The sequence below is a fragment of the Fundulus heteroclitus genome, chromosome 5, assembly GCF_011125445.2.
Source record: "Fundulus heteroclitus isolate FHET01 chromosome 5, MU-UCD_Fhet_4.1, whole genome shotgun sequence".
Classification (NCBI taxonomy): domain Eukaryota; kingdom Metazoa; phylum Chordata; class Actinopteri; order Cyprinodontiformes; family Fundulidae; genus Fundulus; species Fundulus heteroclitus.
Genome location: NC_046365.1, coordinates 26,330,055 through 26,355,558, shown reverse-complemented (window position 1 = coordinate 26,355,558; position 25,504 = coordinate 26,330,055). Strand labels below are relative to the sequence as shown.

Sequence of the window (25,504 nt, the reverse complement as noted above, 5' to 3'; positions counted from 1 at the left end):
GCAGAATACAACTTCAGTGATTTTTAAAAGCAGGAACTGACATAGCAAGTTTACATCATTTGGGACTTCCCCTATAATTCACAAAAGGTCAAAAGTATACATGTACATACTGGTTCAACTACAGACATACACCTTCATTAGTATTCCAGTAGACCTTTCTAAGCAGGTTGCACCTAAGCCACATGCCTTTTGAAGCCATCAGCGCTGAGCACACCTGGCACTTTTCTTACAGGATGTCAAATTTAGCTTTTTTAAGTTGTAAATTAGTAATAACCCAGTAGGCAATTCCAAAACAATTTAGCAAAACTTTGCATTTTAGTGGACATCCTGGTAGTCTTAGTGCATATACTTTAAATATGACTTCATTATCGGCTGAAACGTATGACAAGACCCATAAAAAGAGAAGGCTCCTTGTTTCTCGTAAAGACGGAGCACCAATTTTGCTCCGGGGCGGATGAATAACACGCCCCGCTGTGACGCAGGGGCTATGAGTTGTAACCTGCTCTGCTCTCTGCTGTGCTGCTTATCAGGCATTTCATTTCTGACAGCTGCTCTGGAAACATCTGCTCTGAACGGCTGCTGCTACTCACTCTCTGCCTTAATTACTCCTGCCGATTCTTCTTCTTCTTCTTCTTCTTCTCGCTGGAGCTTTTACGAAATCCCCACACAGGTAAATCAATCTCTATCTATAGTAATCCAAATTGCTTTGCCCCAAATTCCTGTCACGCTCCTCTGAATCCTGTTGCAAACCGTTTTCCCGCAGATAATGAAGCTGATCTGTGTCATTATGAGCTTGATCTTGTTGGCTCTGCCGGGGCTCATCACCGACCCCTGGTACTACGGCCTGTTTACAGGCCTGGGAGTCCTTCTGCTCTGGATGGGATACTGGAAAAACATTTATATTGCTGTGTGCACCATCAAGAGAGACATGATGTACGCAAGTGTTTGTTGTGCATGTTTCCGCTACACATCTTACCCCATCATCTTCTTCCTGCTTATGACTTTCCATCATTACCTCTGTTTTTCGTTCTGTTTAACAGGTGCTTGGCTGCTATCGTGCGAGTAAGACTTTCTATGAACAGGAATCTACGAAATAAAACAACCGTCCCTGCCTTGTTTGCTCAGAAGGTGCTACGGCATCCAGACAAACCTGCCTTGATCTTTGAGGCCTCAGAAGAGGTAAGGATGCGTAACAAGTTGGTGCAAAATCAAAGCGGCTGGCGTCAGTGGAATGGAAACGTGCTTTTTCCACATATAGTTCCTACAGGTTTGGAGTTTTAAAGAACTGCAGGAGAGATGCAACGCTGTGGCTCACTGGGCTCTGGCCCAGGGCTGGGCCGAGGGCGATGTAGTGGCTTTGTACATGGAAAATCACCCGTTAGTGGTCGCTCTGTGGCTAGGGCTGGCTATGGTAGGTGTAGAGGCCGCGTTCATCAACTACAACCTTCGACAAAAATCCCTCCTGCACTGTGTTGGTGTGTCTGGAGCTCGGGCCGTGGTGTTCGGAGCAGAAATGACTGAAGGTGGGAACAAAGCATGATGCTTGAGTTGCAGCTGGTATAAAGATATTTACATTTGCTGTATGTGAAAGACAAACTTTTTTTCCTCACTGTCTGACGCAGAATCTCTTCTGTTTTGGATCAGCTAGGATCACTGCAATTATTTGTATTTGCTAAAAGCCAGAATAGGAGATTTAAAAAAAAAAAATACTTTTCTTAAAGTCAAAAATGTAATTAGACCAAGATTACTAACAATCAGGGGAAAAATTAATAGAATGATTTTACAGCTTTGCAAACTTAATTCACATTTGGGATCCGTGGAGAGACACCTGCTGTAGATATACACTTCCTCTTTCTGTGACATTCTGAAAACATTCAAAAGAAAACAAAGATATCAGTAAGAGAGTTGTAAAACATCAATTCTGACTCATCCATGGGTATAATTCCCAGATGCCTGAAAGCACCACGGTCATCTGATCAAACAATCACATGCAAGCTTAAACAGCATGGCCATGTCCAGCAATCATACTGTTCATTAAGGAGAATGGTCCTGAGATAAAGATAAAGGTGTTGGATAAAGGTGTTGGTGCTAAAATGTTCAAAGCAACCTTGAAACAAAAGCAAAAGACTTTGTGAAGATGAAGGATGAAGCTGCTCAGAGAACGTCAGTGTCCACAGTGAAACGAGGCCTTTTCCTACATGAGCTGAAAGGCCACTCAGTGAGGAAGAAGCCATTTGTCCAAAATAATTATCAAAAGCTAGTTTACAGTTTGCAAACACACTCAGGGACAAATACTTAATTATTTAGAGCCTTTGGTCTGATTAAATTAGAATCGAAGGGTTTTGGCATATGGACCATTGTTACATTTGAAGCAAAATGAGGGAAAATCCTAACTTTATGTGGGTGTTTTGTAGCGGAGGATATTGGGCCGCTTCAACAAATAGAACGTATCATGAGGAAGGAGCATTATAGGGAAATACTGCAGCTACATCTCAAGACATCATCAGAAAGTTAAAACCTGGGGATAAATGGGTCTCCCAAACCTCAAGCAGCTCGCCAAATGAAAGTGGCTAAAAGACAAAAGAGTCATGTTTTGGAGTGGCCATCACAAAGGCCTGTTCTGAAAAAGAGCTGAAAAAGTGTGTGTGTGAGTAAAGCGGCATTCAAACTGCTCAGCTAGCCTCCAGCTCTGACAGGAGGAATGGGCCAGAACTGCAGCAAACTATTGTAAGAACTAGACGCAGTGTCTGACCCAAGTCACACACTTCAAAGGGAACGCTACAAAATGCCAAGGACATGCAAGTAAACTTCTTTATTTTGAAAAAAAAGTTATTAAAAAATATCTATAGATGTCTCTGTCATTTTCCTTTCAGAAATTGTTTTGGTAATTCAACTAACCTGAAATAAAAAAAGGCTTTGTTTGATTAAACGTCAGACGGTGAGAGAAAAAATAGGTCTTGTGTCTGTTTGCAGCGTGTATCTAAATATCTGTTTTCAGGAAGATAGAGGCTTAATGTTGGAATATGCTGACTAACAGGTGCATCTTAATAAATTAAATTGTAATCTAAAAGTTAATTTATTTCTCTAATTTGACTCTAAAAGAAAAACTCATATATAAAGTCATCACAGAGAGTAATAAATCTGAATGGTGTATTCCTATAAATTATGATTGACTTCCTTTAATTTTACCAAGAACATTACTGAATTATATCATTGTCTGTAATCATTGTATAGCATTTATTGGTTTATTTTTTAACTGCACTGTTAAAATAAATTAACTTTTCAATGGTATTATAATTAATTGAGATGCGCTTGCATGGTAACTGACTGACTGCAGAAAGTCAAAACAGAAATTTAAGATTTATAACTGTTTGCAACTGCTTTCTTCAGAAAAAGAGTGTTGCCTTTTCCATATTCTCATGCACACCACACACTGTTGCTCTTTCAGCGGTGTCAGAAGTGGCAGGATCTTTGCAGCCCGGCATGATTTTGTTCTGCACTGGTGATGAAAAGAACGAGGAGAAGCTCTGCAGCTTCCGAGCTCAGAGTCTGGAAGCCCTGCTGGCCTGTTCTCCCACACACCCACCCAATTACAAGCTGAAGAAAGACTTTAATGGTAACACTGCGGCTCATGTCGTGCCCATGTGTCAATGTGTAGCTGCAAAGTTATTTCATTACAATTTTTTTATGTGATTGCAACACTGCCTCCTTCTCAGCAGGTCTTTGGCTGCCGGATTGCACTCTCTCTCTTAAAATCCTATTAGATTTGACCCATTTTAACAGCACATGCATGCACCAAACTCATGAGAACACCACTCTCAAACAGTCACACAATTTTGTAACCATATATGTTTAATCCATCAAACACTTTCAATGTGACTAACAATCCTGTTTGAATGGCTACTTTTGAGCATTTCTAATTGAGCCTCCCAAATAATCAGCCCTGTTTTCGTCTCGGTTATAGTATTACATTCCTGTTTGACTTCAAGTCTTTGCTTGCTCCGCCTGTCAGGAGAAAAAGACATGTTTGGGGATGATGGAAGAATCTGGGTGCATGCCATACAAGTGAAGCTCTGTCAAACAAGCGGACAGGCACCAAGGGCAGTAAAAAGCTGTCTCAACGTCTATGCACGATGTGTTTCTCCTTCCTTTAATTGCAGGCAGACTTTTCTATATTTACACCTCTGGTACAACTGGAATGCCAAAGGCAGCTATAGTGGTGCACAGCCGGTGAGTTTATTTCACTCATTCTGACAAATTAGCACAATATTTAATGGTTTTTAGCATAGCTCACAGCTAAAAAAACATTTATTTCGGTCTAAGTCTAAGTACAGCAATGGACAATTTAATTTAATTATATGCTATTTGTGTTATCTGCTTCTTATCAGCTCACAAACTCATAAAGAAATGTCATATTCAACTGCATTAGTGACATTTGTTCATTTTAGTTGCCTTCCAATCTAAAACTTTGTTTTAGCATAAAATATTGTGAAGCTTTTACCTTTTAATGTAAAATTTGAAAAAAGATATATAAGTGCTTTACAGCAGTTTTGGCATTGAGCATTTTATAAACATGTTCTGTCATCTTCACATTCTAGATATATATATATACATTTTTGTATACCCAAATAAATAATACATTTTGCAATAATACACCTGTAGGGTTTGAAATCTACATAAATTAAACCTAATCTTTTTTTTTTTTTTTTTTTTTGTTGCAGAAACCGCTCATAATAATAATAATTTTAAGAACCTCTAAAAAATATGTCTTGGAAGTACAAATGTTACAATTTGTGGTGGTAAAGGACTCAGATGTGGAGACGGACTGAGGTGTAGCTGACTACTTTAATAACTTTAATAATACAGAAGGATCTTGTTCACAGAGAAAAGCAACTAAAACATGGGAAATAACCGTGGCATGGCCAGGGCAGGCAAGCATTTTAGAGTAACCCTATCCAGTGGCGAACAATGAGAAAACAGGAGTTTAAATACTGATACTGTGAACCAGATGAGCTAATCAGGGGAAATGTGGTGCAGCTGTGGCAGAGTGAAGGCAGGGCAGCTGAGAGAGTAATTAAATCAGACGAAGCTGAACTAAGAAAGACAGAGACGCTTCATTAAGGGAAAAAGATTAACGCTGAAGTAAGAGCAACAACTCCAATAACACATAAAAGTACCAGAACACAAGAATAAGCTAAGAAACTGAACTCAAAAGCAGTAACCTATATGACAAGACTAAAACAAAAAGGAAATACTGAAAGCATATATCCCAAACAACCTGGAGGAGGTGACAATATTCTCCTTTGAGATGTTCATAATGCCTTCCTCCTCACACAACAACTTAACCCCCCTTTCTCAGGATAAACTGTGTAAACTGATCCAAATGTGCCCCCTCCCACCGAACATTTCCTCCTTTAAACACATAACAATCATAATGACAATTTAATGCTATAGACTAACATAAAGCAATGGTCGAATGTGTGCTAAAATTAAAATGAAACATTGCTTTCAAAAATCATACAAATAAAAAGTAGTGATGTGGGGGCTTTAGATTCAGTTCTCTTTAAATCTCTTTAAATCTAAGAGTAGAAAAAGTGCAGCACAGCCGCAAACCTACCAAGACCACCTCTACCTGGAGTGGATGGGCACAGCGTTAATCAGGGGAGCAGACAAGAGGCCATTGGTAACTCTGGGGGAGCTGCAGAGTTCCACAGATCGGGTGGAAAACTTTCAGACAGTTTTGAACTTCATTGCAATGTGGCAAAAAACTGAAAGAAAGCAGTAAGCAGAACCATCTCCAGCCTGCCACAAGCCATGTAGGAGATTAGCTAAACCTGAAGAAGAAGTTATTTTATCTGATAAACCAAAGATTAGTATTTAGTTTTTTAAAGATAGGGATGGAGACATATTAACACTTACACATCAGCCTGAAAACCACATCTCCATGTTGGAACTTAATGGTGGCAGCCTCTTAGTGCTTGTGGAGATGCTTTTCTTTGCCAGGGGTAAAGAAATCCTGTTAAAAAGCCTTGAAGTTTGGCGTGACTTCACCAAATGTGAAAAGTTAAGGGCCTACAAGTGTTCAGACTTACCCACTCTGACTGACAAATGCTGATGATTTCTTATTCCACCTTCTTTGGCAGTTATTTCCGCATCGCTGCCTTCGGTTTTCACTCCTTCGGCTTGCGTCCCGACGATATCCTCTACAACTGCCTTCCTCTCTATCACTCTGCAGGTAGGCCCTGCTCGAACTGAACGAGGTATCCTTGTATCTTTCATTTGCAACAAACCTGTTTTTGTGTTTTATTTTACGGGCTCCCTTTGATCACACTTACAAACAGCATGCCATGAAAAGGTATTTGCCCCCCCTATGGATTTATTATTTCATTTATTAGGGGAAAAGGTCTTTCTAACCATCAACATGCACCCATTGTGATATTGTGATTTTCCCCTTAACCCAATGACTGGTGGTGCCACCCTTGGCAGAAACAGTTGCCATAATGCACGTGATAACCTGGTTGTCACAGGATTTCGGCCTCACTTTTCTTTGAAATTAGTTTGATTTGGCCACATTAGAGGGTTTTCAAGCGTGAGTCACGTGTTTAAGCTCATGCCACAGCATCTCACTTGGATTTAGAAAGCCCAAAATCATTCATACTCTAGGCAGATTCTGATTTAAAGGGGACATATCATGCAAAATCCACTTTTTTGGCCCTTATATATATTTTGTTGTCTACTAGCAGTGCAGAAAATGTGAATGTAACCTTTTCCACAGCTGCATAGGTATCTTTATATTCCATTTGGGTCATATTTTTCAAGCAGTCCACTTTTCTATTATGTTTTTTGAACATTTACATCACAGTATTTGCTACCAAGTTGCCAAACAAGATGAAGAACTTCTGGCTTACTAATTTTGTAAATCCGTCATTTTTATTTTTTTTTTCACTGCGATTTTGTTGTCCAAAAGCTTGGATAAGTGAAAATGTTGTTGGGTGTATTAACCCACGCAATTCATTGCACCATCTCCCAGCATACTACAAAAAAGGCCAAACAGGGTGGAGTTGAATGCTCTGTGACCTGCAGGAGGGTGTGGGGTGAAGTGCCTCCTTTGCATTTAAAGAGACAGCACACCAAAACGAGCCGCTCTCAGACGAACTTCAGAGCAGGAGCAAAAGAGGGGCTCTGGGTCAAAAATAACGAGGAATTCAAATCAAATCACTGCAGTTTTACTTTATATAGACCACAACTGTATGACTTAAGTGTAGAAGGGAAGACATTAAAAAGCATTATATCCCCCCTTTAATGTTGTTTTTGTTCTACTGAAGAAGTTAGGTAAATGAGACGGGTATCTCTCATAAGATAATAAACATTGTAATAGGAAAGTCGGTTAAAAGTTAGTCTTATAAAATGTTCCGTTTTATTTTATTGACTATTTATTATGAAATGGCATTATTTAAAGTTTTTTTTTGGCATTACAACACATTACAACAACCAATCCTTCTAATGCTGATCATCATTTTGCATTTTTCCGCTCATATCGGTATTCCACTTGATTAATTTTTGATTTTGAGCTCGAAGTCTTTGACGTTAGAAGGCCTCCTTTCCATCACCCTAATCTTTTGTTCCCTTCACAGATTCTTTATAAGATTCAAGTTTAGACTCTGGGTGAGCTGCTTCATGACATTAATATTACTTTTAGTCAAAACATTGTACAATGTAATATCAAATAAACAATTTAACCCTAAATCTGTAAGGGGTATGTATAAATTTGACCTTCACTGTAACTCAGGACAACTACAAAATCTTTATTTTACTTTATTTTCTCAGCTATTTTGAAGTGGATTGGCTGGGAGGTTTTGGATCATTATCCTGTGACACAAACTAATTGAACTTCAGTTAAAGATCACAAAGCTATGATCCGAATCCTCCTTCAGGATTTTAGGTAGAGAACAGAATTCGTGCTTCCATCGATTATGACAAGTTGTTTTATTCCTGAGGAACTGAAGCATCCTCATCTCTGACATCACTACAACCATCACATTTGACTGTAGGTATCATTTTAGTTGTTAGTTTTTTTTTTGTGTGCAAGATTTGACAGGATGAGTTGATTTTTGTCTAAACGTGAGATGGGGCTCTGTGATCCTTTTGGTTAGCAGAGGTTTTGGGCTTAGAAGCCTCCTATGGATGCCCATTTTGACCTCCCTCTTTATTATTGTTAAATCTTGAGTTCTGACCTTGACTGAGGAAAGTGAGGCATGCAGTGATTTAGATCTCTGGGTTCTTTTGTGACCTCCTGGATGATTCCTCGATGTGCTTTCTTCACTCCACGGAAAATATGCTGGTCCACGTTTTCTCAATTTATGGATAATGGCTCTTAACAGGGTAAGCTGGCGTCCCAAATCCTGAGAGACGGCTGTGTAAGCCTATCCAGACTGACAGATGTCAGTGACATGCTGTGTTGCTTGCTGACATAGTTTAGCCCGCTTCGTCTTGTGAGAAAGGTTCTGGATAAGGGACTTCTCAATGCAACAGATCAATACTCAGGTCTGGTGCTGGCTGGTTAAACAAAACGGAAAATGTGGTTCTTTCCACTTCCGTATTATTTCACATTTTCACACAGGGATAGCTGGTTTTGGATAACTTTCCTTTCACCTAATAAATGAAATCCTCATTTTAAAACTGTAACTTTTTTTTTGTATTCATCTTTGGCTGATATTAGAAATGATGATCTAAAACATTTAAGTCAGGCACGTCCAAAGTGCAGCCCGGGGGCCATATGCAGCCCCAAATCTTGTTCTTATATAACTAGGCCATTTTTTTTTTTATTGATCCCAAAAGAATGTGCAAACTGGATGACCATCTTTTAATAAGGCAAATGAGTTTTGGATCTACAATGCTTTACAACAACCTTTTCCTACAGACAGTCTGACTAATTTGTTGATTTAAAATTATCATGGTTGTAGAGGAGATTTAAAAATATTACAACATCACTATTGCTTTTTTAATTTGTTTTTTGGCCCTCAAGTGCTGTTGACTTGATCATTTCGGCCCATGTGCCAAAATCTTTGGACACCTCTGATTTAAGTGCTTAAAAAAAAAAAGCAAAAAAGAGATAAAAGCTGGAAGCAGGCAAACACTTTTTTTTACAGCTCTGTATCGGCAAGGAGACTCTTGCATGTTTTTTTTTTTTTGCTGTAAGTGTTGATGTGTGTGTTTACAGGCACCATCATGGGTGTCGGACAGTGTTTGCTCTTCGGCCTGACAGTTGTAATCCGGAGGAAGTTCTCAGCCAGTCGCTTCTGGGACGACTGTGTCAAGCACCGCTGCACTGTGAGTACACACTGCTGCTACGAGCAGGATGCTGGATGATTGATTTTCTTTAGACACCTCTGTAAACAAATCACCCAAGACTGTTGTGTAATGTTGCTTCTCTGTGCATGCAAAAACACCCCCACACCCCCCCCACACACACAGGTAATTCAGTATATTGGTGAGATCTGTCGTTACCTGTTGGCTCAGCCCGTCCGCCCGTCCGAAGCTCGTCATCGGGTCAGAGTTGCCATCGGTAACGGCCTCCGCCCCTCCGTTTGGGAAGAGTTCGTCCGGAGATTCGGGATCCGAACAGTCGGCGAGTTCTACGGCGCGACCGAATGCAACTGCAGCCTGATCAACATCGACGGAAAGGTGTGCTTTTTAATGCGGGTGTTGACAGATGCTGGTTTCGGCTCAGGGAATTCAAACGCACTCCTGCCTCACCCATCCAGGTGGGAGCCTGTGGATTCAGCAGCCGCATCCTGCCCAACTTTTACCCCATCAGACTGGTCAAGGTGAAAGAGGATGAGAAAGAGCTGCTCAGGGATTCACAGGGACTCTGCATACCTTGTCAGCCTGGTAACACCACTCCCCCCCCCCACCCCATCCCCAACCCATACACACACGAAAAGATAGACTCACAAAAAGGTATCAAGCAGGTTTTCGAAGCTTACATCTGCCTGTGCCTCTGCAGGGGAGCCGGGTATGCTGGTGGGCCGCATCAGCCGCACGGATCCACTCAGGCAGTTTGACGGCTATGCCGATCAGGAGGCGACCAATCAGAAAATAGCTCACAACGTGTTCCAGATGGGAGACTCTGCTTATGTCTCAGGCATGTTTTATTCCGTGTGTGTGTGTGTGTGTGTGTGTGTGTGTGTGTCAGGCTCTGAATAATAACGAAGTCACATCTGGGGTCTGATTTCCAGCTCGGCTGTATTCAAACAAAGGCTCCCAGTGTAAGGAAGCAGCAGGGCACGCTGCAGTGACACGTGTGGGAGGTGTACAGTGATTATAAAAATGAATACGGTCAATCTGTCTGTTTTCACCCGTTTCTGGTCCGATCAAGATAAGACGGGCTTCAGGTCCCTGCAAGTGGCAAAACCTGCACGTGTTGGATTAAAGAGTCTCAAATGACATTTTTTTTCCCCCCCAAAGTAGAAGACGTTTTTGATCTTGGAAGAAACAGCAGGAAATATTGTGCAAAGGAAATAAAAAAAAAGTATTGCAGTGGCACAATCTGACACTGAAAAATGTTGAAAAATGAAACCTTTAATTTGCCAATGTTTATTATGTTGGGAAAAATCCCAAGAAATATCTATTTTCAACAAAATCACAGGTGCTCTATATACTTTCTGAGCAAGTCTTTCTGTGGATAGGACAGTGCTTAATCCTCTCCACTTAATAAGGTTGGAGCATACAGAGTGACCTTTGACCTCTTTCTGTCTATACATTCTCTTGATCCAAACATATTTTTCAATTCAATTCAATTCAATTCCATTTTATTTATATGGCGCCAATTCATGAAACATGGCTTTGCAGCAATCCCTCATACTAAGCAAGCATGAAGCGACAGTGGAAAGAAAAACTCCCCATTAGCGGGAAGGAAAAACATGTCATCTCAAGGCACTTTACAAAGTCAAATTCAATCATATTATACAGATTGGTCAAAAATTTCCTATATAAGGAAACCAGTTGATTGCATCAAAGTCCCAACAAGCAGCATTCACTCCTGAAGTAGCGTAGAGCCACAGGGAGAGTCGTCTGCATTGTACATGGCTTTGCAGCAATCCCTCATACTGAGCAAGCATGAAGTGACAGTGGAAAGAAAAACTCCCCATTAGCGAGAAGGAAAAACCTCCAGCAGAACTTGGCTCAGTATTAACGGTCATCTGCCTCGACCGACTGGGAGTTAGAGAAGACAGAGCAGAGACATAATTTAAACAAAAAAATAATTTTATTTTGAATAATTTTTTTTAACCTGTTCAACAATGAAAATAAAATAAGCGATAACAAAACGAAGTGTAGTTAGATTTTTTTTTTTTTTTTTTTTTTTTAGAAAAGGGATCTGTACGTCATTGCAGGATCTGAAAAGAAAGAGTTTTATGTGTTTGCCTTATTAAAATAAAGAAATACACAATGTTCTTGGTCTAGAAAAGAAGATTTGGGGCTATGCTCGGCAACAGGAATGTGATTTAGGTCACTCTTTCTCCGAAAATGGTTGCTGTATTTAGCCAATTATAACAAATGGGCGATTGTCATTGAACTTTGCTCAAAGGCAGCACAAAATCCTCAAATAGCCCACAGGATGCGTTTTTGGACACCCTTTCTTTAGATTATCTCCTTCTAGAGTCCTTGGTCCCCTCTTTCTTCTGCTTCTGTTTACCTCACAGTTTTCCTGTTTGATTTAGACAGTAATGTCCGATCACCATGTCTGATGATTTTGGATCATTGCTTTATCCATTAGTTGATCAGATGATGACCTATTTGCCAGATAGGGTCATGGTGGTCAGGGGGAGTGGTGGGGTAGTGGTTAGAGCGGCACGCTCGCATTCTGAGAAGGCTGTCAGTATCCAGTCCAAACCCCTCAGCCTGCCATTCTCTGGGTCCCCGAGCAAGACCCCTAGCCCAAGATTGCTTCCTGGGAGCAATTTTCCTTCCAACGGGAAATTCTGCTGGGATGTACAATTGCAATGAAAAATGAAGATCTCTTTCTTCTTCTTTTCTTCTCTAAATACACCAACAGTGTTCCCAATAGGTCCCCTGTACTTACAAGAGGGCAGGATGTGCTTTTCGAATGTTCACCCTGTGCTCATTTGTTAAACCCACCTGGAGTGTTTGCCTTTAAAAGGTTCAGTCATAGGCTTATGTGACCAAAGCACACACAGCTTCAGTTGAAATCACAGCAAACTTGAGCAAACTGCCAACGTTTAGACTTGTCACGGTGGGACAGGTAATACCATTATCTTGCATCCCTCTCAGATAACTAGAGTCAAATATAATAACTTAGAAAATCATTCAAAGGTTAATTTATTTAAGAACAAACACGGTATGTATTAAAACAGACTGATGATGCTCTAAAGCCTTTATTTCTGTTAATTATATATTTTTTTCCACAACCAGCTAACGAAAAACACAGCATTTAAGATTAGAGTATTGCATCAGATCAATAAATGTTTTTTTTTCATGCAAGAATAAGGGCTTAATGAAAAGTAAGTTTAATACCACCTTAACGTTTTTGTTTTTTTTAAAAAGGTACTTTTAATATGACAAACAAGGCTTTTAAAAATGCATATTCTAATTTGTGGAATACGACTGTATTAGATATCATATAATGATTGTTATGGGGACTTAGAGAAACCAAGAAGAAACATTTAGCTGTAGTTTTCTGACAGTGCGCTGTTAGAAAGTTAGGTTGTTTTAATCTTCTTCATTAACCTGATCAATTGGCATTGGATTAATAAAAACACATTTGCCTAACTTAAGAAGCGTGTTCTCTTGCTTTTCCCATTTTGAAGAATATGTAGGGGAATTGGGCTCTGTGTCACTTTACATTTATTGTCCAGAAAAACATTGAAAAGTTCTGTGATCACATTAAAATTGTAGATATAAGCTTAATATTATCATAGTTACGTAAAAGTAAGGCTTGATTGCATTACTGGAAAATTTTCATCAAAATTTATCAAAATGTATTATCATGCAATGTTAATCATTTGTTACCATTGCATGATAATAAATCAATAAATCAACTAAAATCGAAAAATGTATATTTCTAAATGCTTCAGTCTGATAATTTGCCACTGCAATAAAAGTTGCATTTATTTAAACACAGAGACATCTCTAACAGAAGCATCGAAAAAATGTAGAACCCTCTCTATTATTGGTTATTGTAGAAGCCCAGAAATCTCTACTTTTCTCCTTCTAGGATGACATATCTGATTACTTTTATCCTTTTTGTGTTTTTTTTTTGTGTGTGTGTGTGTTTTTTTTTCCTTCTTTTTTGGCCATCAGGTGACGTGCTGGTGATGGATGACTATGGCTACATGTATTTCAGGGACCGCAGCGGGGACACGTTTCGCTGGAGAGGGGAGAATGTTTCCACCACAGAGGTGGAGGGAGTCCTCAGTGGGTTGCTGGGACACGCTGATGTGGCCGTTTACGGAGTGTCCGTTCCAGGTACGGATGAGATGTTGAGAATAATAATAATAATAATAATAATAATAATAATAATAAAACATTCCTGCATACAAATGAACCCAAATCTGAAGACTGCCTCTATCTCTGTTTGTGTAGGCGTGGAGGGCAAAGCTGGCATGGCAGCCATCGCTCACACAGGAGGCAGTTTGGACCTTGATAAGTTTTTGAGCGCTGTACAAAAAGCCCTTCCCTCCTACGCACGGCCCGTCTTCCTGCGAATCATGCCATCTGTGGACACCACAGGTGAGGCTACGATTCAAAGACTCAAACATGTTTAAAAAAACAAACACAACATTTTTTTTTTCCCTTCTTCCGTTTTCTCTCTCAGATACATTTAAAATCAAAAAGATACGTCTGCACAAGGAAGGCTTCAAGCCACAAGACACGAGAGAGGAGATCTATTTTCTGAACAGCCATGCTGGACGCTACCAGGCTGTTACTGATGAACTGTATCGCGCAATCATGGAGGGGGAAGTTTCCCTTTGAGAGAAGAAGGCACCTGTGGCGTATAGTCTGCTGCGCATTTCATTTTTACAAACTCTAACTCACTCTACTATGCAAAAAAAAAAAAAAAAAATTTAAAAAAAAATCACGCTGTTTATTTCACAATAAAATTTTGTTGGATGTTAAAAGTTTGGGACACTTTTTATATCTTGCAATACAAATCTTATATTACATACAATAATGACCTTTTGATGGAAGATGTAAAAAAAACGACAACCTTGGACGTACAGTGGTATAAAATTGTGTGAAAATATACAGATGGCACTCAAGCAAAACTCCAGTTGTGTTAGCCCTTGAAACGCCTTAAAAACAATTACCCAGAAAATATGTTTTACATGCTTGCATAATAGTAAAGGCCTAGGGATTTATATATATATTTTTTTACTTTTTTGCTTCTATGGATTCAGACGCTCAGAGCATTTGCTTCACAACATTTCAGAGAACATCAGAAATGTGAGGTCCGTGGTCTCCCTGGTGGAGCAGCTCAGGTCAAAGATATTCAGAATGTTTCAGTTGAATATATTTCATTTTTGTAGTGCTGCTGCAAGTGGATGCAAACACTGCGAACCCCACAGTCTTATGGCTAAAAGTGGCAACACGAAAGAAAGCAGCAGCATCACACTTGCACAATGTAAAACATTTAATTTGCTCTTTGATGAGTACATTTTTATTTATCACGCAGGTTAGGATTCTTCTATTTTGCATTTATTTGGATTTGTTCGAGGATTTGCAGTCAGTGGCAGTATCGTTCAGGGCTTTGTACAGAGAAACATGGTAGCTTGCATTAAACCTGCTCTTTCTGCTCTGTTTTTTAGCCTCTCTGGTGTTTGATGTCTTTTCCTTTCCATTAGATTTTGCTGGTTTCTCCTCTTCCCAGGAACACGTGTCCTTTGACGTCTTGTTCTCACTCAAACGCTCAGCGTCCTCTCCTCTCTTTATCCCCGCTGCAGTATTTTCCCCCGTGGGAGCGTTGCCTCTCGTCGCCTGACCCTCTAAAATGGTAACAGCGTCTTTGAGGGGAACATAATCTGAGTCCACGCTGACGCTCCCTCTCTGTTCCAACGCCGTGACGCCATCGGCGTCAGACGCACTCTCAGCGTAAGGATAGACTGTTTCCGTAAAACAATGTGTGAAGGTAAAAAGAGGCTCATCTGTGTCAGCATCCGTGAATTCCAGCGTCCCTCCATCACAGTCCAGTCTCACGCGGACTCTGGAGAGATGAAGCGAGCTGTCGAGGTCCAGGGTCAGAGGGGGAGAGGTGAGAGCTCGGTACTCTCCATCCTTGAGGCCGATGCACCAGGTTCCTGCTTCTGGACTTGACTGACGTTTCGTCTTTCCCAGCGCTGATAGAGCAGCTACGCCAATGGTCCATCTTTTTGTGCTGCCGACCTTATTAACAAAAGACAAATTGCAGAAGGAATTGCTGTTTTTTTTGCAGCACATGAGATGGTGTAAATGGAGTAGGTTCTCTAGGTGGACTGGTGTTTCAGACTGACATCTGTAATCTATCATATGGTGCAAAAGTCTTGGATCATCTCTGATTGCCATAGTTTTTGCTTCAAAGAAGGCAGATAATTGTTCTAAAAGTGGTCTAGATGGCCTCGCCTTTGGAACAGACTTCCTGAAGTCCTTTGTGTGGATGAGAATAATGCTATTTAAAAAAAAAAAAATCCAAATAAAATGTCTGTTTTTAGCTTGATCTTTAGATTTTATCCTAATTGATCGTAAAGCCTTGTTTTTTTGTGATTTAAGTATTTTAACATGTTTATACTGTTCATACCTTTCCTCATATAAATAACATAGTGAGTATATTTCCTACCTTTTTGCATTTTATGTGACTTTTTATTCCAGTTAGCTAAGAATTATTATTACTTCTGTTACTTAGTTTTGCATTTTTGTTATCTGATGGCCACTTTGTTGACTCCATGTTTGCTTCTTGTATTTAACTTCCGAAAAAGCACTCCGTGTTACATTTAGGAGTATAAAAGTACCAAATAAATAAGACCTGTTTGATTTCTAAAGTGCGTCAAAAGTTTTTCAAGAAATATTTGTTACTTTTTTTGAAATCATTTGCCTAAACTCAAACATGATGTTGGGCTAAACAACAACTTGCAACCAATTCTAACTTTGTTCTTTGGGCACTTTACTAGAAGACCTTCACAAAGACACACATCTGTCTGATCGCATCAGATATGAAACAATAAGGGAAATTCAGAAATCTATTTGTTGAATGCGTGGCTAATATCTGATAATACATTAGATCTTGAGGCCTCAGGTGGGTTTGGAGCACATTTCTTAGCCAAAGCCATTGGCTGAGTGTTGCCAAAAAAGGCAGGATATGAATGCAGACAGTGCTCATAGTTGGAGCTGCATGCTTAGAGGTAACAAAGCCAAACATAGGAAACTGTGTGTGTGTGCTGTTTGTACACCTGTAAAGAGTGACTTTGTTCTTAGTCCTGTGGGGATTATTCTGCATTCGACTCCGAGATCACTCCAGATCATTGCAGACATCTGTATTTTTTTTTTAAAGGACCTTGTTTAAATAAAATACTCCTTTCCTCATATCCATGTCACCAGAGTGTTTTCCCTGGAGCATTCTTACAACAGCAGTTTAAATCCCCTACACGCACACGTTGTGTGCGATCCAACTCAAAAATATTGAATTGACTGAGGATATCATCTGTGCTCATCTGCATGCTGCCCAACAAAGTGCTCTTATAACTTGACGTTTAACCTCTTAAGAGCTTTTGTCTAAAAGGCCCTTCGATACCTTAAAATCATCGTCAGTTTATCTGCAAACATATATTTCTTTCTCCTGACAGATCTGAAAACAAGGCTCACAATGGATCAAACATAAGAGAAACCTTTGCCTTTTTTTAGGTGTCTAAATGGCTATTTTTTAACTGAAATTCTCAGTTCTTGAGAGGTCGATGCAACAGTAATGGGCCTGTTGATTAAAAACTCCACTAATCAGGACCAAGCGTCTCCATTTTCCAGACTTCCTCACCAAAAGCCACAAGGCGGTCAAGCCAAATGGTCAAACATGCTCCACCCCGTCACCCTTAGGATGGGAGTGCCACAGGGTTGTGTGTGCTGACCCCCCTACTTTGCACACATTTCAACCATGGCTGTACCCCCATCAAACACCTTGAATAACGCTCAATTGTGCAATTTGCAGAAGACACAACTGTCTTTGCACTCTTGTCAAACAGCAACAATAAAACTGGAGCCCAGAACGTTACACTGTGAGCAAAATAGCAAACAGGCTTAAATCGGAGGCAACCGGACTTTTGCTCAGTTCATTCTGAAAATGTTACGACACCCATCCTATTCAGAAAGAACTGAGAAAAGTCCAGTTGCCTCCGATTTAAGCTGTTTACTGTTGCAATGTCCCATGATAACTGAGAATTTGCACAGGCATGTGGGCAAAAATGTTTACCTTTCTTTTAAAAACCAAAAAGATATCTTAGAACCACAAGGAAAACCAATCACAGTCAAATAACCATGAAAGCATGGGTTGTGGAGAAAGTGGCATTCAGTTCTTGAGATATACCATCATAGAGGACCTCCTCAGGCTGAAAACAACTTCACTTTTAAAATCAGTCAAGGAGAGCTAATCTCTCTCCGAATCTGTTGATCAGCTTCTACAGAAACACTGCAGAAATCCAGCTGACTAACAGCGCGGCGGCCTGGTATTTTCAGCTGCACCAACAACGACAAAAAGTATCTCCAGCTTGTTGCAAAAACAACAAAGAAAAATGATCAGAGTGGAATTTCCACCGGGGGAAAATCAGTACAGGATCTTGTCTGAAAAAGACATAATTAAAGACATTTCTAAAACAAGACAAAACTTGCTCCAGCTCCACCCATCAGATGAGACGTTACAGATCAATTGTATTACCACAAAAACAGCTTTTCCCCAGCTTTTAGGAGTTTGCTCAACACGGACTCGCTTTTCAACTGAGTGTATAGACCATACTTGTAGAGATATTGCTCTTTTAAGCATGCACAGCAACCTTTTTACTCACAAAGATGCCTGATATCTGTTACACTAAATAATTCTGCTAACGTTTAACTTTCACTGAAAATGTTCACATTTTCACTGCGTTTTAATGTGTTGTTATTGGGATTTTACTGTATATTGTTTTATTAATACTATTTATACAGTTTTTCTGGCTTGTGTAGTTTTGGGGACCGTCTCTAAAACAATCTGGGGATCCTGTGTCAGGTCTTTGTCATATTTCTTCTTGTTCAAAAACGTGAGCTTTAAATACAGTTAATTTGCTGTTGGTAGATTTTTAGGTTTTACTTTACTCCTCCACTTGCCGTCTTTCCTGTACTGTACCTGCACTTTCATACGGCTCAGTGTGTGGTTTTGGGAATTTGACAGAGAATGAGTGAAAAAGCAGAGAAAACCTTTCAGAAAGCCTGAAGAACTATTGATCAAGACAGCTTTTCTCATTTTTCCTTAGGTGTTTGTGTTTGAATTTAGTTCTATTTCAGGTTCTTGCTCCTGTTTTGATTTTTCTCCCCTGTGTCTCCAATTCCTTCCCCCTGTGCTACTGCTTCTCCTTCCCTGCAGCTCTTCCCCTTCATGTCGATCACCTGTTGCTTGTCTAGGTAATTACTTTTACCTGCCCTCCTGCTCCCCTTTGCTTCCTTCTACTCTAGTTAAACTACTTGTTCCCCTCCTTTTGTTGTCAGATTCTCCATTATGCCACCCTTCTATGGCTCCCTGCTCTCTGTTTTGTCAGGTCACTGAGTTTTCATCAAATTTGATTATCATTAGGACGGCTCCGGGCTCCTGTTCACACTTAGGCCCAGCCGCGACCTCACAAATCATGACAGATTTTAGAAATGAGAAAAAAATAAAATAAAAACCTGACAACTTGGAAGCAATGTTTTAAGAACGTATAAGTGGTTTAAAGCTTTTAACTGTACAGCAAGATATACTAGCATGCTACATGATTATAATATACAAATGGATAGAAACCAGATGCCTTTTAGGGAGGATAGGAATTCACGTGTGTACATACATTATATAGAATGTAAATACCTCGATGTCCCAGTGGTGCACCCCTGTGTTAAAGCCGCCTGTCGCCAGAACGCAGGGATGAGGTTGGAAACGTTCAGGGTTGGCTGGAAAAGCCTCGTTCATGCGCTGCTCTGGCCTCCGTGAGCACCCAGGGGTGATATGAAAACTCTTCAGCTCTGAAGACAGCCTCGCCGGCTGACCTGCTGTTCTGGGACCCAGAGTCACTGGGGCTAGAAGATATCGGGTGTTTAAGAGAAGAGGGAAACGGAGCAGAGCATGAAGAAAATGCATGCATGCACGCATGCGTGGGAGGACACTAACCACAGGGGGCGATTTGTTTCATCTTCTCCCAAACAGCATACCGGAGGTTCCCTAAGTGTTTTGCCACATTGATTAAGGGTCTTTGAATCCTTTCAGGCTTCGTGTTTCCACACCACGTGCTGCAGTAAATGAACATGGGCAGAATATCACATTGCTGTGATTTTATTTCCACTTTCATGGATCAACAAGGTCTCATGAATCCGCGTACCTACTCATTGTGTCTTTATAGTTCTGCAAAAAAAAAAATAATTATTTGAGATCAATTATATTTTTTGGTCTTTTTTTTTTTACCATAGAAAGACATAATTTGATGATCTCACCTGTAAATATGCCACTCCTTCTCCTCCTGCATGTAGCTCCCTTTCAGTCAGCTGGATCTTGTCCTCCAGAGAGGTTATCGCCTCGTTCAGTCGGTGCATCCTCTCCTCAGCCTTCCTCGTCTTCTCTTCCTTCTCCTCCATCAGCGCACGAAGCCTGGCTGCTTCCTCCTGTCTCAAAAACTGATGAAGTCTCTCGATTTCTTCCCTCATGATCTCCTCCGTGAGTTTGGACTCAGCCTCAAAACAGATTTTGTTTTTAAAGAGTACAGCTTATGAAGACATGCAGACAAGTGAAGAAATGCATATTTTTTCCACTACTGTTATTTGCACCTGGTTGCACTTGGCAGCCTTTTGGTAGGTCTGAATAACGTCTTCAAGGTGTTTTATCTTCACGTCTAATCCAGCTAGAGATGTTTGCAGCTCCGCCTAGTGTTTAAAGGGAGAATGATATTAAAACCAGACTACGTGACAAATTGTATAAATTGGACTCATTTGCAAATTATTAGACTGCATTTTCTTACTTTGCATTTGATTAATTTATGAATAAAACTAATATTTTAAAGGTAAAATAATTTTTATGCAGTGTTGCAAGATATTTGTTAGATTACGCCATTACAAGATTACGCCAAATATGCCAATGTTTTCAATATGTAAAGCACTTTAACTGCCTTGTTGCTGAAACGTGCTATTTACAGATAAACTTGCCTTGGCCAAAATGATTTAGTTAGCAAAAAGTGCTTTCCTGCAGGTGTGATTGTGATGCTTCTTATTTGAAGTTTGGAGATCTTCATGATTTATTGTTATTTAAGGAAATGTAATTAGGGATACATTTTTTATTTTTCCTCTGTTCATGAATAGTCTTAGTTAATTTTCTTCTCAATTATCACTAAAAGTTGCTACTTGGTTTTGCTTAAATTCAAGACTTAACTGTTAGTCTTAAGACATCTTTAATCTGATTAATTTTTAGAGCAACCACTTATTTTCATTAACTTTTCTACTTCACAAAACATAATTGTGTCATCTGCCTATAAAATAAACCTACATTTATTTGATGCTTTCCAACATTTGTAGTATGAAGACTTCACTGTTCTTAACCATTCGTCATAATTTGATCCCTGATAACTGCCTTTTCATTGTCAAATTTAAACATATTTTCACTTTTGATTTTTAGGTGTTTTATTTCTTGCTTAGCTGAAATTTCCTATCCTACAACATGTAAAGAGGCAGATTTTATGCAAAGATGGAGGAATTATGAAGTAAAATTCATGTCTTTTTGCTTAGTAAATTCAGATAATGTTAAATTTAAACAAGCCAGCATCCTTTTGGAGGCGAAAACAAATATTTGCAGGGGATTTTTTAAAAGCCTGTAAAGAATCCTGGGTGTTTTGACATCTGGCAGATGTGCCTTCAGGAAGCTTGCAAATAAAAAAAGTACACTAGACATAGAGAGGCTCTCTCAGTCTCAAAAAAGGGTTCAGATCATGTAAGACTGTGTGCTACTGAGAGTTCTTCTGTTACTCGATGCCTTTTGTGAATGTTTGGTTTAGCTTTCTGGCATCAAGGCTACTGTAACTTGGGATAGCAATATTGAAGCAGCCGACTGCTGCACTGGTGTCCGTGAGGGGAAAATGTTAATTCCTGCCAGCTGCTCTGTATCTCAGGCCTTCTGGATCTCCTTTATTGCTTTTCTTCCTTGGCCACCCCGGTCCTCTGATCCAAATCCTGCAGAACCTGAGTGCTGAGTGCTCAGGGCACAGAGGGGTTCTGCAATTTTATATTGTGCCATCTGGGTGCACTTTCAATATCCTTATCGCTGACATGGGATATCGATTTTAGTGAGAAAGATCCAGGAGCTGGGACAGAGTGGTCGGGTCATGGAGAAGAAAGGGAAGAGTGAGAAAAATGTGGTTTAATTGCCTCTGCAATACTCAACAATAACACAATGGCATGTTATGCGAATGTTTTGCAGCCCTATTAATATTTGACTTTTTCCACCTCGATAATTGTTTTTTTCAGCAAGAGAATTTTTTTTTAGACGTCTTAAAATGCTGACTTATTTAGGCTTTTTTACACATCTTTACCAGGGGTGAAAATGAGGCCGTAGTTTTAACTTTATGAAGTAGTGAAGGTGGATGTTTGGGGGTGTCTTAGGTCGGCTGGTGCCGCTCTTTATGCTGTTGCATGGTGTGGAAACTGACCGAAGGGTGGCGGACACTAACAGGCTCGACACAATGATCCACAAATCCAGTAATATTGTGCGTTTTGAGGCGGACTCTTGGACAGGAACACGTCCAAGCTAGTGGCACAATTGGACATTCTTCAACATGGCACTGTAGGCAGTTGTCCTGAGGGGTATTGGAACGTGTGTGTGTGTGTGTGTGAACAGATCACTAATGCTATTCATTTACTCCGAGCTGACCATCTTGTAGTAGCTTTACTGTTTAATTTAGTATTTCTTTTCTAGTTTTTGAAAATATCTGTGGCACTTTAGTTTTTATTTAGACTAACTCTTCATAAAGAGTTTGTATACACTTCCTGTTTTAAATTTTTTTCCGATGTACGGTTAATCTGAGCAACTCTAACCCTAATTTTCCTGTGGGGCCTCTAAAGTTTTCTGATTCTGATCCCAATCCTGAAAATGTTCTTGGAAAAAAAAGCAACTAAAGATGAGAAAAAAAGAAGCTTTAGGTTAAATTTATAAATACCTTTTGTTAATTGGGATTTAAAATGCGAAATTCACACTTCACATTGTATGTTGTGTTGTGGAACTGGACTCTCTAGCAGTGCAGTATATATGAATGTGGTCTGTTCAGGGGATGCGTAGTTCCCTTTATATTCTCTTTGGGTCATATTGTTTAAGGCATTCAGTTTTCTCTGTTTTCTATTATGTTTTTTTTTAAATTACATTACAGTATTTGCTGCTAAAAAAGTTCATGGATTTCCGGCCAACCAATTTTGTGAATCCACCCCTTGTATTATATATTTTTTTCAGTGAAATTTGTATTTCAAGCTGAAGAATACTGAAGCTACAAGTGGATAAGTGAAAATGTTCAGTTGTTGAGTGAATTAACCCACTCAATGCGTTACACCGTCCCTCGGCATACTACAGAAATGGCCACGTTCCAGGTGGAGTGGAACGCTCACCGACCTGGAGGGAAGTGGGATGGGAAGGGCCTCCTTTTAAAGAGACAGTATCAAAAATGAGTTGCTCTCAGATGGACCTCAGTAAAAAGGGTGGCAGTGGGGCAAAAATAACGAGGAATTCAGACCAAAGCATTGCTGTTCCACTTTACATAGACCACAGCTGAATGATATAAACGTGAAAAGGAGGGCATTAGAAAGCATGATATGTCCCCTTTAAAAAGGAATGAAAGCTTAGCAGGCTCATGTGACAATATTTCTAACAACGAAATCTCAATTATGTAAAAACATTAGGAATTAGCCGTGTTTCCATAGTTAAACTTCCATGTTAACGCCTTGTTTTTATTCCCAGATAATTTATTTACTCTCTTATAAACATGCAACTTTAGGCCTCAAAGTTCCACGTAAAATGCCTGTGTTTGATGCACTGAGAGCAGCAGCAAATGCTGCACTTTATCCGGAAATCAATTGGAATTTATCCTGTAAATTACTGCAATTTATTACTGCATTTTAATCCTGTACTGTAAATTCACAGCAACGTATCCTGTAGAGATACTGCAATTTTTCTGAGCTGTATGAAAACGAAATTTTATTCTGTATGCACTCTGTGCAGCATACAAAATGACAATTAGGAAAGTCTAAGTCTAAATGCCAGATTCCTACCTTACAGTCAACAGCGGCCTCCGCTGAAAGGTAAACCCTGTGGCGTGAGTGGCTGTCAGCTACACATTGTTTACATATGGGCTCCAAGTCATCCAGACAGAACAAGGACACGTACTCCTTGTGCTCTTCGCAACATTCTGCAGACCCGAGTGATGGGGGAGGAACACTATCGGCCCCAGATCCCGGCAGGGGTGAGGAGAGTAAAGCCTGCTCACTCATGGTTGCTCTGACGGATAAGAAGACAGTTTAGCTTGTCAGAAGGAAGCCGTGAGGGGAACTGGGAACTGGAGAATGGCAAATGGGAGGTGCACTCAAGCATGCTGGTGTCAGGGTTGCACGGTGGTCGGCGAGCATCTATTTAGATGGAGTGAAGTTGAATATCTGCTTACAGTCTTCTCAGCTGACGTGTTCTCTACCAGACGCGGCTGGTCGTCACCCTGCAGCGTAGATCTGACTGTCTTCTTTAACTCTGTGATTTATGGTAGACCCTCACATTCCTTATTACGCCTCAGCTTGTCTGTTTTCTCGCTAATTGTGGCCGTGTCATGGTAAAAGGAAAGAGCAAGTTCTGAGTAGCAATGATCTGGTCTTCGCCAAGTTCTGAAATGATTTACATCTAACTCCATGTGTTCAAACCAGATCTAAATGTGGAATGATTCATTAAACAACGATGAGTTAAAGTAGGGTTTCTTTTGTTTTTAATCATGACTGCTATTCAGAGTCTAACCTCTTTTTTTTTCCGAGGTGGTCAGCTGGTTACAAAGTTCTGCAGTTTGACATATAAGTCTTCTGTATGGATCCAGTTTCATTGCCCTTTAACACTCTGAGGAGTTCAGATCCTTGACTCACATGAAACAGATCGGTTTCAGACATGATTCATATTTCATTGCCTCTCAAGCTCATGTGCATCAATCATTGATGACTTTAAGGTAAAAGACGGTAAATGAATAGTGCAAAGTATGTACCAAAACATTGGCCTTTATCTTTTTATTGGCTAGGATCTGTTTTTTAATCAAAACAAATCAAATGTATTTATAAAGCATGGTATTTACAAACCCTGTTTTATAATAAAGCACTTTAAAAATGCAACACATTTGGATTGGGTGATCGTAAAGCAAGTCTTAAAAATATGTTAATTCAAAATCCACTATCAAACTTTTCTAAAAACCAGTGAATAAACTGGATTTTAGCAATAATAATAATAAAAAAAGTTTTTGTGAAAAGTTTGACCTTGGACCTTCTAACAGCGTGTCTGTGGGATGGGCTGTAGGTAATTAGTGTCTGAATATAGGTGTGCGTAGGCACATGTGAATGTGTATATGTATGTTTATATGTACAGTATATTGATTTATTTGTTTACTTCATAGACTTTGGAGTAGTACGAACTGATAAGTAAAGTAGGAATCAGGAACATGCTGGTGTTAAGGACTATAGGAAGGAGATGGGGTCTGATTAAAGAAGTTTCACCTCTTCAAACCCCTTTTCAGATGTAAGCACTAAATTATACATGTAATATATAATATAATAATAAATATATATATCATTATTTATACATAATGTTTGTATGTGTTAAATTTATAATTGCACTGGATTGTCTGAAATAAATCATTCATATTTCATCACAGTCCAAAACGTGGATCAAACCCACAATTAATCAAAATTAGGTCTGATTTAAATCTTCAGACGATAAGATTTGAACACTTTTATGCATATTTATCCCAATAATTCATCAAAAACACTTAAATACCAAAAGAAACACGTTCTGGCTTAATTTTCCCCCACTACTTCCGTTCCTGCTTCAATGTTTGTATCAGTGAACCAAACTTTTCATGTAATTAAACCATGGTCAGTCTGTTTATTAATCTTTACAGTAAATTACAATAAACAATTGTCATAAAATTGCCCAGGCGCAGACAGGGTCGCTGTAAATTTAGTGTCAGAAGGTTCATGACGTCAGTATAATCACCTCACACGTTTCCAGACATACTTCTTAGAAAAGACCTTGTGCTTTCTG

The 25,504-nt window shown here is 39.6% G+C and overlaps 2 protein-coding genes across 4 annotated transcripts; one reads left to right on the top strand and one right to left on the bottom strand.

The window, feature by feature from the left end:
* Positions 1-472: 472 nt before the first annotated feature.
* LOC105929293 (long-chain fatty acid transport protein 1) lies at positions 473-14,209 on the top strand. Of its 2 annotated transcripts, none has more exons than XR_001166379.3 (14): positions 473-670; positions 764-933; positions 1,041-1,179; positions 1,259-1,523; positions 3,449-3,616; positions 4,161-4,230; positions 6,144-6,235; positions 9,221-9,330; positions 9,475-9,684; positions 9,765-9,891; positions 10,007-10,144; positions 13,364-13,485; positions 13,603-13,749; positions 13,835-13,926. XR_001166379.3 is itself a non-coding variant. In XM_012867009.3 (14 exons), the coding sequence occupies exons 1-14, from the start codon at positions 488-490 to the stop codon at positions 13,990-13,992; spliced, it is 2,142 nt and encodes a 713-aa protein (XP_012722463.2). In that variant the 5' UTR covers positions 473-487; the 3' UTR covers positions 13,993-14,209. The 2 variants fall into 2 exon arrangements, 1 of the variants encoding a protein (XP_012722463.2); XM_012867009.3 differs by having other exon boundaries at positions 13,321-13,485; positions 13,835-14,209.
* Positions 14,121-23,805, bottom strand: LOC105929233 (tripartite motif-containing protein 35). Of its 2 annotated transcripts, XM_021318729.2 has the most exons (8): positions 23,491-23,805; positions 20,017-20,112; positions 19,687-19,923; positions 19,575-19,597; positions 19,367-19,485; positions 19,067-19,275; positions 15,303-15,399; positions 14,121-15,089 (listed from the first exon to the last, which is right to left on the bottom strand). In XM_021318729.2, exons 1-8 carry the CDS (start codon positions 23,707-23,709, stop codon positions 14,716-14,718), a joined length of 1,374 nt encoding a protein of 457 aa, XP_021174404.2. In that variant the 5' UTR covers positions 23,710-23,805; the 3' UTR covers positions 14,121-14,715. The 2 variants fall into 2 exon arrangements, with proteins under 2 accessions (XP_021174404.2, XP_021174403.2); XM_021318728.2 differs by having other exon boundaries at positions 14,121-15,399.
* Positions 23,806-25,504: the final 1,699 nt, after the last annotated feature.

Bases quoted from the DNA above. Each gene is read 5' to 3' on its own strand.
- LOC105929233 (XM_021318728.2), bottom strand. From the start codon at position 23,709: ATGAGTGAGCAGGCTTTACTCTCCTCACCCCTGCCGGGATCTGGGGCC. The intron at 19,486-19,574 runs GTACGCGGATTC...CATTTACTGCAG, and splicing joins TATAAAGACACAATGAGTAG to CACGTGGTGTGGAAACACGA. The intron at 15,400-19,066 runs GTATTTACATTC...TTTGTTAATAAG, and splicing joins TGCACCACTGGGACATCGAG to GTCGGCAGCACAAAAAGATG.
- LOC105929293 (XM_012867009.3), top strand. From the start codon at position 488: ATGAGTTGTAACCTGCTCTGCTCTCTGCTGTGCTGCTTATCAGGCATT. The intron at 1,180-1,258 runs GTAAGGATGCGT...TTCCACATATAG, and splicing joins TCTTTGAGGCCTCAGAAGAG to TTCCTACAGGTTTGGAGTTT. The intron at 9,892-10,006 runs GTAACACCACTC...GTGCCTCTGCAG, and splicing joins CTGCATACCTTGTCAGCCTG to GGGAGCCGGGTATGCTGGTG.